This window comes from Laccaria bicolor, genomic scaffold (genome assembly GCF_000143565.1).
Source record: "Laccaria bicolor S238N-H82 LACBIscaffold_59 genomic scaffold, whole genome shotgun sequence".
Taxonomy (NCBI): domain Eukaryota; kingdom Fungi; phylum Basidiomycota; class Agaricomycetes; order Agaricales; family Hydnangiaceae; genus Laccaria; species Laccaria bicolor.
The window spans coordinates 155,834-170,661 of NW_001889930.1; the positions used below are offsets into that span (position 1 = coordinate 155,834).

Below are 14,828 nucleotides of genomic sequence, written 5' to 3' on the forward strand. Positions count from 1 at the left end.
TGAGGTCCCGCATGCAGGAGGGAAACAACAGCTTGGTCATTCAGTAGTTACGCGAATCCATACCTGAAGTGACAGCGACAATGGCTCTGCTCATTCCAGCCCCATCCACCATACCCAATCAAGAAACGCTCGAGCACCTCCTCCCGCAGCGGCGGCGACTGACCCTCGCAAACGGATCATCATCCAACTCAATCCCGCATTCCGAATCGTGTCCTCGTCAAGCCGATCCGGACCTTAAAGGCGACCACCCGACAAACTCGCCCATCGGGCTAGAAACGGAGGCGTTGGACCTGTTGTTCGTGCGTAACGTCGTTGAGGCTCGTTACGAGATTTACTGAGCGTCTTACCACGAGGTGGGGTTTGTGGTCGTTGTTTGGGATGTTGAGGGAGTCTTAGGATAGATCTGGTGCTTGCTGTGCGCGTGCGTGGGGTACCATGAGGGTCTCAGGGAGGGTAGTGGAAGGAGAAAGGCCTGTGTTTTGTTGCTGATTGGTGAGTATGAAACGTGGCCTTAAGAACCCCGCCCGACCACATTCTGCGCATGGATCGCGTTCTGTGGCTGATGACCTGGCTGCTGCATGACCGTTGACGTTGATGACCCATTTCATTCCCTAACTGCTGGCCACGCATTCGCCGTCCAAGCTGTCTAGCGTCCATCCCTTGTTTCTGTTGACCATCCCCCATCGTGCTGTGTTGCCCATTCATCAACTGCTGCTACCCATTCCCCATCCCCCTTTGTTCCATCCCCAGCGCCCCCACCCCCCTTCTCCCCATACCCCTGACCATAACGATGTCCATGTCCATTCGACGAAAGCCCCATCATCACAAACATCAACCGCCGCAGCCGTAGCAGCGAATATCCAGGTTTTCGTAGTGGTAGACAGGTGACTGCGCTTGTGGGATGTCGGAAGAATGCAACTGGGCGAGTGGGTTGCTAGAAAGTGGTGGTTGAAGTGGAGGTTGGAGAGGTTGAGGTGGGACGTGAAGCGGCAGAGTTGGGACGTGAAATTGCTGAGAGTGAGGTGGTACTTGAAGTTGCTGAAACTAGACGCAGATCAGTTTGTGTTCGTTCAGGTTGAAAGCATTCGGACCTATGCATCGCCGTACTACTCCGTACAACCCCCCGAGGAGACGTCCTATTCCCCATCATAATTGCCTGTGACATGGGGGCGGCGAAGAAACACCTTCATCTTGATCTTCACGGCTAGAGGTTAAGTTTATTGCTCGCTCGATGGAAGAATCAATCTCCTCCGGATAATGTTTGCCTACTCACCGTCACTGGAGCTGCTAACGACCATGGTTCGTTCGATCCCGGCGTTAAACTTATAGTGGTTCTCGATCAACGGTTGAAGCGGAGAAATTCACACGACGCCGCAGTGATTGGACTGAAGGGGGGTGCTGGTGAGCACGGACGCGTCAAACTCCATTACTCAATTCCTACTTCGACAAGCACACAACTGATATCCTCCTCCAGGTCGGCGGGTCCACCCAGCGACAGATTTCGCTCCTTTAAATACTCGCCTTCCGTGGCATTCTTCAACATCCACTACCCCGAGTCTTTCCTTTCGAAACCTAACTTCCAAGCTGAGAGTACGCCTTGGTGATGATCGATGAACGTTTGAACACGACGATTTGGGATCTTTGCAAATTAATGGGAGGTGTTTAGATATCCTTTGAGAGGATGGTAAGATGTCGGTGGGTTTTACAAGCTTCGACGATATCGTTTGTCGGGCAATGAAGAGGCGGGATCGGCGGGAACACGCGGATGCGAGAAAGGAGGATGGGGACCTCTTCTTCAACCAAGCACCCATTCCTCCTCTTTCTCTATACGTCACCTCACCGATGGCCGAAGTTCAGATTCCACCACCGACCATCGATGGTATCTTTTGTGTCCACTACAAGGAAGTCATGCGTTATCCCATCCGTGCTAATCATCGTCGCAAGTGCTCGGATTGTGGCTTTGACGGGAGGATGCGTTCTTTGGCGTACGTCCTCCATGTCTCCCCTCCCGCCGTCCCGCATCACTGATGAACGGCGCTTATTCACGACTAGTTCGACCCAATCAATCGTGAGGACATTGAGTGCTGCCTCTATCGTGAACAAGGATGATGCTTATCAATGCAAGAAGCATGCCCCGACCAGTACGTTCCTTCCCAGTCCCCTTTCCCGTCCCTCCGCTCTTTCTCCTTGCTTTCTCCTCACACCCGACACGGATCTCACTGGCACCCCTAATTGGTTTAGGCTGCAACCAATGTTATTGCTGGAAGAAGCAGATCACTAAAGCACGTACTGCAGCTAAGAAAGCTGGCAGGAAGTATTATCGTCACACGGGACCATCTCGCTCGACCTCGAGGTGCCCTACTCAAGACGTCATCGCCCTACGGAAGGTGCGGTCGCGTGCCTAGGGCTTCGCCGTGTACTTATTCTATTCGATGTACCAGGGTGAAAAACAAGATGGTTGAAAGTTTTTAAGAATCTTAGCAGACTCGGGTTTTGCAAATAATTCAAGTCCGGAAAGGGTGAACAGGTTACGGCGTAACAGCACTACGGCGGTATGCTATGTCTTGTTGCCGGTGGTGATCCTCGTTCAAGCCGAGGTCGGGTAATTATGAAAAGGTTCGTTTCTCATACACAAAATATTAAAGACCTCAACGTTAAACCCCAAGTCATTGAGTAATTACTTCAACCGTCCGTACCCTGCGACTTTAAGCTTGTATACCAATCAAGAAAATACGACTTCCGAGTCAAGCCTTATTGTTCAAGTACGCAAAAGATATGCACAATTGGTCTGTGATATCGACCTGACCTCGACTCGAACGAGGACCCATGGTAGCTGCACCACACACGTTGGGCAGATGCGCTACTTACTCTTCCGCTATCAGGTCCTATTAACATCAACGTCACGGCTTTGCTAGTTTAATCTATTACGACCTCTCACTGGCAAGGGGTGCGTGTGCTGCCGATTTGTATTAAGTATGAGGGTATGTACCTCTCCCTCCGAATCCTCAAAAAAATTACGAGAATTCAGTAGCGTTCTCTTTCAAGACCGATTCTCAAGGGACTCAGTTCTACACATCCCATATATCAGTAAAAATATCAATGTCAGGTCTTGAAAGCTTGAGGAATGACCCGACCTCGAGTCAAACGATTTGACGTTACTCGTGAGGACAGTTGCGTATTTTCTTTCTGCAATTTATAAATTATTGTGCAAACCGTTCATGTTTCGAGCCTATTTTCAAGGCGAGCCCTGGAACAACGCAATGAAAATTCGGCCGGGATCAGTTGCTACTAGATGTTTATTACACGTTTCAATAGTCTGGAGAATCATACGGCTCGGCATAGGCAAAACGCTCCTGCTACGATAGCTCGTTCCAATTCAGACCAAGGTGGTGCGGTCTAGGAAGAAGCCGCGTCAAATACACAAACAGATAAGTAGCACGAAGGAGCTTTTCACCTCGTGGAATGACTGCGAGAAAAGGGGAAAATAAGTATGTTTATCACCGCTCACATCAGAGTCAACTCCTTACAGGCTTTTTTCCCCGCCGCGTTTATGGCCTCATAGCACGGGCATTCTGCGGTTGTACTGATTGTGCGGCATTATCGAAAATGACGAGATGACCACCATGTCCGAGGAATTTCCGTCTCGTCACAACTCCATCAGTCAGAAAAGTCTCCCCAGTCGTTGTTGAATGCCAATTGGAACCATACCTGAAATACATGAACTGGGAGGAAAGTTTGAGCATTTCTGATTACTTACTGCATCCAGAAATTGCTCTGAGTTTCTTTGAGAGGGGATCAAGTGCGGTTTTGGATACAAGTGTTATTGGATTGTCGTCAGAACTACCTGGAAAGTAAGTGTCAGCGTGGAGAGCGATGGCGTCACTGTCAGTCAACATAGTCTCTTCGTCATCCTCTTCGAACAACTGAAATTCAAAATTAGCGTATTTTTCCGCTTGAATAAGACAACGCTTGAGAGAAGCAACAGTGTGAGGTGGCGGAACTGCGACAGCGTCGATGCGACCTAAACAGGGCTCGCTATGGTCGAAGGATGTTTTTGAAGAGAACTCTCCACCCTCGTCGTATACGCGGTAATAGACTGGTTGATGTTTAGCGCAAGCTACATCGGATGTCAAATAATGAGAGCGTACCATAACGCCTCGCGGCTTCCTCAGGCCATTTATCTAACATCTTCAAGTCCACCATATCCGGCGCCTTCGTTCGTTTCTCTTTTACAGCAACTATCAATGCCACTGGATCAAGCTCAGACGACCCCGATCCAGAATTCCCTCTGAGTGCGAGACGACTGGAACCTTCCACGGGCGTCATTTCACCGAGGGAGAGGTACAAGTTGCACTTTCCAGGTTCAACTTGATAGCCCTCAATCTTGCAGAGGTATTTTTGGAGTGAAGCGATTGTACGGGGTGGCGCTATTGATTTGGAGGAAACGCGGCTGATGAATAGATCATTGGAATAGATGGGATTGTAAGATTTCAGTGGGCCGTCCTCGGTGTACAGTCTGTAGTATACTTTGCTCGAGCAGCTGAAATTGCGAAGATACGGTACAGAATATGACGAGCGTACTGTTGCGATGCTCTGTCTTTGCAGACATCTGCGTGATGATTTCAAATCAAAGTTACATCAGGCGCTGGCAGCGTGCTTACGGCGGGATCACTTCCTTCTTGATTGTCCGAACCACCTTGGCTGATCGGTACCAAACTTAATCATGATAATGTGATCAAAAACCACGTGGCTTGTCTGTCAATTTTAATTTTGTCGATTTCTTGGCCTTTTCTTCCACTGACCAACACATCGAGGATGGTCCATCAAAACATAGTTATTGTTCGTCATTGTACGTGTATGAGTTCCTGCATTACGGCGGTTGCGAACTAACCTCCCATCAATTCAGGGGCAGGAATGCCACTCGTTTTCCTGTGATTGAAACACGTTAAGTTGCCAGTCAAAACCTGCATATAGCGGATTCTAAGTCGCGCTGGTGTAGCGGATTTCTTCACGCCCACTTTAGTTCTTCGCCATTTTACTTGGGCGTCTTCTAGAACGCTCGTCTTCGTCAATCGCGGCTGATGGGGCCAATACACGACTGGCTCAAAGCGCCCTCTTCGAATCGGCAAGAGCTCCTTGATTCAAGCGGAGCATCCACTTATGGTCATGGAAGTCGTGATGTTTTGGAAGGTGCGAGACGTTGTTCTCTCCTGTACGATCCCTTACCATAAGTCAAGCCTACATTCTCCACGGAGAGATTTAGATTCAAACAACGCGATACTGTCTGGGCTCCAAATTCACTCTAGCACGACGGCTTGAGACTAGCGTTGCATCGTGCATCTTGTCTTTTCCTTCCTCGTCATCTCTGCAACCCGTGAACAGCGGGTACCATGCAGTGTGGTCCCCAGATTAATCTTGAATACAGCATGTTTGGACGTGCTGGTTTTAGGCCGTTATACCCAGTAGGTTGGTTCGATATGTTGTTTAGACCTTGAGAATAACATTTCGGCCGCCGCGTATTTGTGTTGAGATTTGGCTGATCATGTTATAGGACAACCCTTTTCCCCCTCAAGCCGAGTAAACGGCACACCGAGGCGGCTCTGTGGGAACGTTCGGGTCCACGCTTGCAAAGTGTTAATAATCACTCTATGACCCACGTTGGTTCTTTCTCCCCACGGCTTTCGTGCTCACCTCTCTACCTACCTACCCAGGTTACCTCGACATGATCAGCGAAGTCGCTAATCACTAGACTTCGATTTCACTCCGTTCATTTATTCAACAAACGTAGCTCCCGCTGAGGAGATATCGTAGACAGTACCCAGAGTTGCTGGAGCTCTGTATGCGCGGGATTAGGTTCGCTCTAGGACAATCTACGGTCTACCTGACGTGGTAGCTGACACTTGACATTCAGGAAAGTTGCGTGTTCAAGTTGCGTTTCGTCTTGTATCCTGAGCGCTCACTTCTAAATCGATCTGTATTTCAAGCGTGCGAGACTTACCGTGTCCTCAAGACTGGCTGCTACTCAGTTTGAGTCTTAATGGCGCCAGTGACCCCCCTGGTTTCAATGTCGCTGTTATAAATGACTGTTTTTGTTCTCACCACTTCGTTGCCCATTCAAGTCTACCTACCCGCTCAAGTCACCCTGGCGTTCCTGCACGACCATATATAGGTGAACAACAGCTTCATGCGTCTAACCAGAATCGACTTATGAACATCAAGGTGGGGTCATCTTGGTTTCTCCGAGGATCATGACGCTCGAACAGGCGCTAGCACGCATTGTTGATGAGTGACAACAAATGGCGTTCGGCGAAGGAATAGGCTATAATACGGTTAGGGTTTAGAAAAATAGAGTTTGGTGCTTCAGATTCATGCCTCGTTGAGTTCTGCTGACCTACTTGGCAGTTCGATGTTTATTCTTGTACTCGTTTGAAGATGGGGATGAAAGGATCAAGACGTTTGTTTTATTCGAACTCTTATATTGCTACATTCTCCTGACCACGTTTATTGGCGCCTAGCCTGTCCCCAGCATGCCCGTTTAGGAGAAAGCATTTCTACTCTACCTGTTGTGGCGAAACAGTCTGTGTTTTTCTTCCTGTTGGATAATTGTCCATGCTCAGTGGGGAGTGGCTTTGTATGTGGGCCGAACACGCGAACCCTTGGGTGGGATAGGCATGCCACGCAACTGCTGTGGACTGGCAGTCGAATCAAAGTGCATGAGATTGGGATCCTTGCTTATCACGGAATTGCGTCCCCTCACTTTTTTAAGCTATGTGTCCGTTCTTAATCCCTTAGGTATTGAGTGATAGGGGCCTCACTCAGCGCGCAAATGGAGTTGGTATTGATTCCTCGCCTCATCGCTTAACATGTGCTTCCTTCCTTTTAGTGATGTGATTGAATTCCTGAAGGGCAGGCGCCCATTCGCCTCGGCGATCGGAACGAGGCGCTTTTGAGGTGATGCACGTTCGTCGTTGAGGAACGTGTTTTACCGTTTCGGTAAGTACGAAGAAACACTTGCCTGAACTCTTTGAACCACTGCTGACCAACCACTGCAGTAAAGTAGCCGGATCTCGACTGTGGCTTTCATTTCAATGATTGCTTATCCCCTGTACTGCCAAAATGACGTTTTCTGGAACATCTACTTTCCCGCCGCTAGCGCTGGGAATAGGTTCCTCTTCCAGGCCCGAACCACCCCTCAATCTACTCTGTCAAAATCACGACGAACTCAAGTGTTCACGCTTTCCCCTCCACCTCTGCGAAGTGTATCGCAAGTATGCGCAAGGCACGTCGTGTTATCTTATCTGGAGCTGGCTTCTGCTTACTTTCTCGTTAGCTCAAGATTGTAACCCAACTCGGTCGACGTTCGTCAGAACTATCACCTCTATCTCCAACACCACATCTTTGCACTTCTAACCAAGAGCTGAATGATACCGAAGTGACTCGCATCTTGCAAGCTATCAACGGGGCTGAGAGAGATGTCGCAGAGCTCGTGCAGCAGATCAAGACAAACCCCCGGGATTTGGGGATCCGACGACGCTACTCCGCGTGTGTCCAGTTCCTCGAAGAACACAGGGGCCTTTTATCTCCAGTACGCCGCTTGCCCTACGAGCTCTTGGCACAGATTTTCGGTTTTTGCGCGAATGATCCACAGCCGTGTTGGACAGCTCCCGCCTGGACGTTGGCACATGTGTCACGCCGATGGAGAGCTGTTGCGTTATCTTTTCCGGAAATTTGGGGTGTGGTCCCTCCGATCAGGTTGTCGATGAAAGATAAGGGGAAGAAATTTATTCCTTTGCTTAGGGAACTCCTCCACCGTTCAGGCGAGCACCCGCTTTCCTTACACGTCTCCTCCGACGAGGACGGCGTCGTCAATCACCCCATCTTTCAACTTCTTATTACACATTGCATGCGATGGCGAACTGTCGTCATGGAGCTTGAGGTGAAGGATTTCCAGGCTCTTACGCAGTTCATCCGACGTCGTTTGTCTTCCTTATATTCGCTCAAGCTGGCCGTTCGAATGCCACACGTGGGGGACTACGTCCTCGAACCGTTCAGCATCGCTCCAATGCTGCGAGAGGTGGAAATCGACTGCCCACGGATACAGCTTCTTCTTCCTTGGGAGCAGTTGACCAGATACACGGAGCGCTCTACGGATCCTATCGGCGTCATACAGGTCCTCAATATATCTTCCGATGTGAACTACTTCTCCTACTCCACGCGGGCCGTCTTTCCTATCCAAGGGCACCTCGAACCAATGTCCCTCGCTAAGCTCACAACCTTGCATCTCACTTTCTATAATCCATGGCTATCATCGACCTCGATTATGGCGAGCCTCACCTTACCCTCTCTAACTGATCTTCACATTCGGTCCTTAAACACCTCACTAGTCGACGACCTCATCGACATAACTCTCCGCTCAAAATGCGTCTTGCAAAAACTTTCCATACATTCCTCACCTGTCAAAGGTGGAATCACGAGGATCCTCCTGTTCACCCCATTTCTAACCGAGTTCAAATGCAACGAGTTCGTCAAGGACGACATAGAACGTCTCCACGCTATCCCCGGAATTCCCTCCCTTGCGCCCCGCCTCCGCAAGCTCGTCATCCAATCCGACACGCCCATGAGGGAACTCAACGACATGCTTCTCAGTCGGCATTCGGGGGCAGAGAACGTTGCGCTTGAGTCGCTAACGCTGATATTCACGAGTCCTGTCGAGTGCTTTGCTGCGCAGTGCGTGCTGGAAGGATGGGATAAGGTGGATACAAAGCTTGCAGGGGTGATTGGGGGATGGAGGGCGGACATTGAGAAGGAGCTTGTTACCTGGGTGACGCGAAGCCGGGCTAACTCGTGGCAGAAGGCGATGACGAGTGTACAAGCGACGCACCGGCTAGGGGTTGAATTCCGAACGCTGGAGACCTACGAGTTTTCGGACGCAAAGTATATTTATGTGCGTTCTTTCCAACTTGCTTTGGATTAACTTGAGTTTGACTGGAACGTTCTAGCATTCAGGGATTCATAACATAATGAAGGAAGTGGGGAATATGGCGGCGGACGCTCTTCCTCGGGTTGAGGGATATAACTTCAAAGGGAGAGCTCGCGCTCTTGTTGACAAGTGGAAGCCTCTTCTTTTCTCAGATTTACCTAAGCGGCACTGGATGCGACGAGGCCAGACTACTCTGGAGTATGTTTCTGATTGTAGTGGTCAGTGATTCTGTAGTCAGAGCTGTCGGGTTCACTAACGAGTTTCTTTCTAGATTTACGACATTCTGAGGCAGGAATGCTCAGTATCATTTTTGGTGTGGATATGGGTGGACTTGATTTATATAGGGTCCTTCGGAATGCTGTGTAAGGCGCTTACGGCTGGGTATTTTCTATCTCTTATCAACTGACCTGTCTCGCCTGTCCAACTCCGTTTGAGTTCTGATACTTACGTTCACGTTTACGAATAATTTTTGTCTTATCTTATGCAGCAGAGCCTTTCATCGGTGTTTCTAAACGAAGGAGATCGACAGCACGAGGAAGCATCATTGCTGAGGTCCAAGATCGAACCAAAAAAAAAATTGCCAAGCTCGTGAAAGTTCAGGGAAATTAACGATTCATGGGTGAGAGAATAAGGATCAAAGAGATTGAAAATATTGACGATCTGTTGTGTATTGGCAGCATACGCGTAAAGGTTGGCTTGACCTTCGAGTCCTAGATCATCCCACGCGAAGATTGGGTTCAACTCCCAGACAGAGCTTTGCGGTACAGCATAGTCTATCTTTTTTTGCGTTCTTCTTTGCCATAGCATGTCCGCCCCAAGCCCCTCTTTTTTTTTAAAAAAAAAATTGGAAAGCACTCAAACATTTAATATTTAATCTCCGGCTATCACACGCGTTGAAAATGGTCCATTGCGTACGCGGCACGAGAGCTGGATTCGAGTCCTGGACAGAGTATCTCGTATGTTACCCAATTTCTTTTGCATGGAGGGGCGGATAAATTATTTTGGTTTAAGTTATTGAACATGAATTCCCTCTTGGACGGCGGTGGAATGTCACTGGGTAGGTAGATAGAATGCATTTGATTAGTTGACGTTCCTCTACAACACACAATGGGTGCGGGGATTTGCGATTGTCGATCATGAGGAGGTTTTTGGGTGGACGGCGACATGAGGAGATCTACACGAACAAAAATATTGCCAAAACTCATAAAAACTCACGAAAATCAACAATTCATGGGTGAAAGCAGAAGTAAGGATGATTTGAGATAACATGTATGTATATAGAACAAAGACATTGAAATATTAATGATCTGTTGTGTATTGGCAGCACACGCGTCAAGATTGGCCTGATCCAGGTCATTCCACGCGAAGCTTGGGTTCGACTCCCAGACAGACTTCTGGGGCTAGGTTGTGTTCTTCTTTGCCACAGTATGTCCGCCCCAAGCTCCCTTTTTTTTTAAAAAAAACCAATTCTGGATGCACTCAGATATTTAATCCCTCTTAGGCTCTAGTGTTGCAAATTCAACTTGAAACTGATGCTTTGAAGGCATTTATATCATAAGCTGGAAACTCTCTGTTGGTGAATTGGCTATCACACGCGTTGAATGTCATACATTATTGCGTATGTGGTACATATCCACGCGAGAACTGGGTTCGAGTCCTGGACAGAGACTTTCTGTATAGAGTGTATGTAAGTCCTTTTGCATGGAGGGATAAATGAATTATTGTTGGTCTAAGTCCATTTGAATAATAATGGGGCATTGTAAACCTCGTTCGGCTTTGAATGTGGATAGAGAGGGGTCAGACTCCGAATCTGTTCAGGTATTCATTTATTTTTATTCAATAAAGTTCTTCGTTGGTGCATCGGACAGCACACGCATTTAATTTCTAACACCTGAACGGCTTGAAATTTCAGCAGATGCGATAGCTGGGTTCAACACCCGGACAAGGAGTACACACATCGGGTTCTTTCTCTCATTTTCATTTTTTTAACCCCACATCTACGCACCTCGTCACTTTCTTGTATGAACAATCCAAATTTGAGGAAACCGTTCCGCTGCTCAAATACCATGGAACGTGAATCTCCTCCGAGGTATTCAGAGCGTTAATTGTTATAAATTAAACAAAGGCTTCTGTTGGTGCATTGGTAGCACCGCTTACAAGTCCAAATGACTTATCCATGCACCTTGGTATGCATATGGGTCAAGTAGCCGGGTTCGACTCCCTTCAAAAATGGTATAAAATGTCATTCCGCTAGTTTTTTTTACCAATGGCCCTCACAACGAAAACGGAAAGGCATATACAACAATCGCTAGCAAGAGGGGAGGGGCAAGTACTTTTACAGTCTACAAAGGACACGGGCGCCATTTGGGCACCATTAAATTTCGGAATCGCAACCGCCAGTCGTCATTTTATTTCATCGGATCCGACTCTTGAACGTAAGGACAAGTCCCATTCTGCGGCAATTAATTTTTTTGAAAGTAGAAAGTGTGACGAACACTCGGAGTCGGGCATGATAGTTGGCGGTGGGAGGCACTGTTTGGATTCAAAGCCTAAAGCAGTGCCCAAACAACTTGAACAGCCAGGTGCAACCTTGGGTCAATCAAGGTCAATCGCACTCTCAGCGTTTCGACATCGACCACCAGCATAGAATCATTGTACGCCAGTGAGTCCATCGAAATGTGGTTAACGCACAGTACATCCTCGGTGAACGAGTCGTCTCGCTCCCCTTGCCCTCCCCCAGACCCCCACGCATGGCACCGGATCCATCTGACTACTTCCTCACCATCCCAAACAACGACCACAAACCCCAACTCGTGGCAAGACGCTCGTCACGGGCCTGATAGATCTTAGCTTCAACAACGACGTTACACACGAACGAAGGGTCCAACGTCTCCGTTTCTAGTCGATGCGCCGAAGTCGCGTTTCTTGAAGGTTCGGGTCGCAGGTACAGACTCAGGCGCTGCTGAGGCCTACGACGCCGTTGACGCATAGCGCCATCCGGTTTACTGCTCCTTAAACCCACATATCCACGATTCACAACGCCTGCGAGATCCACGATGCCTGTTGTTCTCAGCTTGATGAGGACACAATTTGCAATGCGGGGGATGAGTTGGATGATGATCCGTTTGCGAGGGCGGAGGGTGCGGGATTTTGAAGCCTGCTATCAAGAAGGAGAGGGTGTGGACTGCGGAGAACGGGGTCGATGATGGTGTGACGGTGGATGGACATGGGCGGGTGAGAGGAGGTGGACAGTGTTCAGCCCCATTATCATCAGCAGAGGGAGCCGCTGGTGGTAGGTTGGAGAGGAAGAAGAAGAGCAAGATGGAGAAAGAGAAGTATAGGATTTTAGAGGTTGGAACGGAGGTTGTTCCCTCCCTCTATCGAAGGTGACTGGTTTTCGGCTCAGCGCGTACAAGAATGCGAGGAAGAGTGTAAACACTTTATGGTTATACATCCGATGCGGATGGGAGAGGCTGTTTGGGACATTGCCGTTGGAGATGAAGGAAACGTATACGGGAGCTATCTCATCGTGAGTTTGCCTGGCGTACTCTTCGCGTTCTTTTGCTGAGCTTGGGTTTTATATTTTGCTATTTCTAGGATCCTGATTATACGTATTCACCTGTTGGCAAGCTACGAAAGTATCTTCAGGCCCTGGCGTTCACACCGTCCTATATTTCCAGAGAGTCATTCGCTCCGGACCGACGGTCAGTAATCCGATCATGCATATCGATAAAAGTCCTTTGGGACAGGAGATCGGTGCGAATCTGCAGCTGCTGCCGGATCGAATCAAAACAGACGTGCGTACTGTTCTTTGTCTATCGACTTTTCTCGGTTGATAACACACGAACTATGTCCTGGAACCGTTCAGGATCGCTCACGCTATCCCCGGAACTCCCTCCCTTGCCGCAAGCTCATCATCCAATCCACCATGCCCCTGAGGGAATTCAACGACATGCTTCTCAGTCGGCGTTCGGAGGCAGAGGATGTTGCGCTGGAGTCACTAATGTTGAAATTCAAGAGTTCTGATGGGTGCTTTGATGCACAGTGCGTATGTAAAGGATAGGATATGAAGCTTGCAAGACTAACGCGCTTCTTCCTAGTTCTACGACATTCTGAGACAAGAATGCTCATGATCGTTTTTGTGTAGATAAGGGTGGACTTTATTTGCACATGGTCCTTCAGAATACCGTGTAATGCGTTTATGGTTGGGGGTTTATTTCCTATCTCTTATTAACTGACGTGTCTCGCCTGTCCAACTCCGTTTGACTTTTGATACTTACGTGCACGTTTACGAACAATTTTATACACCAGGGCCTTGCATTGGTGTTTCTAATATCCAACCAAAAAAAAATTGCCAACTCGTGAAAATTCAGAGAAATCAACGATTCCTGGGTGAGATCATAAGGATCAAAGAGATTGAAAATATCAACGATCTGTTGTGTATTGGCAGCACACGCGTCAAGGTTGGCTTGAGTCTTGTCCTTCGAGTCCCAGGCGAAGATTGGGTTCGACTCCCAGACAGAGCTTTATGTAATTGCATGGTTTACTCTTTTTGGTTCTTCTTTGTCCGCCCCGCGCCGCTTTTTACAAAAAAAAAATCAGGAAGGCAGTACAACATTTAATCTCCCCCTTTGGCTCTAGAGTTGCAAATTCAACTTGAAACTGATGCTTTGAAGACGTTTATATCGTAAATTGGAAACTCTCTGTTGGTAAACTGGCCATCACACGGGTTGAAAATGATCCATCTCATTAGGGGGAGTCAGAGTGAGCGGTTCAGCGACGATTCAACGAACGGTTCGGAAACGGTTCAAAGGTGTTGATTTCTCGTCTGAACCGTGGGAACACGCTGAATCATCGCTGAACCTGAACCGACGGTGAAGCGCCTCTGGAGGCGCTTCACCGTCGGTTCAAGTTTCGGTTCTACCTCCTTCGTACCATAACACCCTAATCCATTAGATTGTAAATATTTATTTACTTCGGTTGTTCCTCATTAGGATGGATCCAGAATATATCTATCTATTTATCTCCTTGAAAATATGTTTTCAGCCGTAAATTTTCTCCCTGTGCTCGGTATCATTGCAATAACCGCCTACAACGTCCTCACAAAAATACTGTCCAAAGCCATCGTCTACACTGCATACTTTGGCTGCTCAGGTGCATACGTTGTTGACGTCGTGCACAATTGTGAGTGTGGAACATGTATTTGGATTCTAGAGGTGGTCAGAACCGAGCTGAAATGGAGATTTTACCCTCAAGCTGAACCGGGGGGGTCAGAGTTAGACCCGGTTCAACGACGATTCAGACAAAAAGAATTTTTCGGAATCGTCTTTGAACCAACTTTGAACCCAATCTAGAATCGTTGCTGAATCGCCCTGAACCGGCCACTCTGACTCCCCCTATTATTGCTGACATATCCACGCGAGAACTGGGTTCGAGTCCTGGACAGAGACTCCTGAGATGAGAAAAATTCCTTTTTCAGGGAGGTAGATGAATTATTGTTGGTCTGAGTCCATTTGAATACTAATATGTAGGACATTGTAAACCATGTTCGGCTTCGAATCACAAAATTCGGTGTGAAATGAAGTGGGTTGAGACTCGGTTCACAGGTTCATTTATTTCGTTCAATTAAGTTCTTTGTTGGTGAATCGGTCACTGGCAGCACACGCATCTAATTTCTAGCACCTGTATGGTTTCAAGTTTAAGCAGATGCGATAGCTTGGTTCGACTCCCGGACAAAGAGTAAAACAGAGAGCGAAGTTTTTTTGTCGTTATCAATTTTTGACCCCACATTCAACGATACAACACCTCGACACTTCCTTGTATAATCAACCATCAAACGCGTGTCCCC

General features: G+C 48.1%; 5 protein-coding genes across 5 annotated transcripts; 3 read left to right on the forward strand and 2 right to left on the reverse strand.

Annotated features, from left to right (window-relative positions):
- Nucleotides 1-516: 516 nt before the first annotated feature.
- LACBIDRAFT_313356 (uncharacterized protein) lies at nucleotides 517-1,323 on the reverse strand. The gene is made up of 2 exons (XM_001888857.1): nucleotides 1,092-1,323; nucleotides 517-1,044 (listed from the first exon to the last, which is right to left on the reverse strand). Exons 1-2 carry the CDS (start codon nucleotides 1,163-1,165, stop codon nucleotides 705-707), a joined length of 414 nt encoding a protein of 137 aa, XP_001888892.1. The 5' UTR covers nucleotides 1,166-1,323; the 3' UTR covers nucleotides 517-704.
- A 366-nt stretch (nucleotides 1,324-1,689) lies between these two features.
- Nucleotides 1,690-2,462, forward strand: LACBIDRAFT_334118 (uncharacterized protein; the record flags this gene model as incomplete). Its single annotated transcript, XM_001888817.1, has 4 exons — nucleotides 1,690-1,985; nucleotides 2,053-2,141; nucleotides 2,296-2,387; nucleotides 2,442-2,462. The coding sequence occupies 4 exons, from the start codon at nucleotides 1,690-1,692 to the stop codon at nucleotides 2,460-2,462; spliced, it is 498 nt and encodes a 165-aa protein (XP_001888852.1).
- Nucleotides 2,463-3,657: 1,195 nt separating this feature from the next.
- Nucleotides 3,658-4,970, reverse strand: LACBIDRAFT_334119 (uncharacterized protein; the record flags this gene model as incomplete). The annotated part of the gene is made up of 5 exons (XM_001888858.1): nucleotides 3,658-3,722; nucleotides 3,758-4,117; nucleotides 4,149-4,609; nucleotides 4,662-4,701; nucleotides 4,892-4,970. 5 exons carry the CDS (start codon nucleotides 4,968-4,970, stop codon nucleotides 3,658-3,660), a joined length of 1,005 nt encoding a protein of 334 aa, XP_001888893.1.
- Nucleotides 4,971-7,088: 2,118 nt separating this feature from the next.
- LACBIDRAFT_334120 (uncharacterized protein) lies at nucleotides 7,089-9,386 on the forward strand (the record flags this gene model as incomplete). Its single annotated transcript, XM_001888818.1, has 4 exons — nucleotides 7,089-7,268; nucleotides 7,331-8,944; nucleotides 9,000-9,198; nucleotides 9,325-9,386. The coding sequence occupies 4 exons, from the start codon at nucleotides 7,089-7,091 to the stop codon at nucleotides 9,384-9,386; spliced, it is 2,055 nt and encodes a 684-aa protein (XP_001888853.1).
- Nucleotides 9,387-12,422: 3,036 nt separating this feature from the next.
- On the forward strand, nucleotides 12,423-12,918 carry LACBIDRAFT_313359 (uncharacterized protein; the record flags this gene model as incomplete). The annotated part of the gene is made up of 3 exons (XM_001888819.1): nucleotides 12,423-12,509; nucleotides 12,578-12,777; nucleotides 12,849-12,918. The coding sequence occupies 3 exons, from the start codon at nucleotides 12,423-12,425 to the stop codon at nucleotides 12,916-12,918; spliced, it is 357 nt and encodes a 118-aa protein (XP_001888854.1).
- Nucleotides 12,919-14,828: the final 1,910 nt, after the last annotated feature.

Bases quoted from the DNA above. Each gene is read 5' to 3' on its own strand.
- LACBIDRAFT_313356 (XM_001888857.1), bottom strand. From the start codon at position 1,165: ATGTCACAGGCAATTATGATGGGGAATAGGACGTCTCCTCGGGGGGTT. The intron at 1,045-1,091 runs GTCCGAATGCTT...ATCTGCGTCTAG, and splicing joins AGTAGTACGGCGATGCATAG to TTTCAGCAACTTCAAGTACC.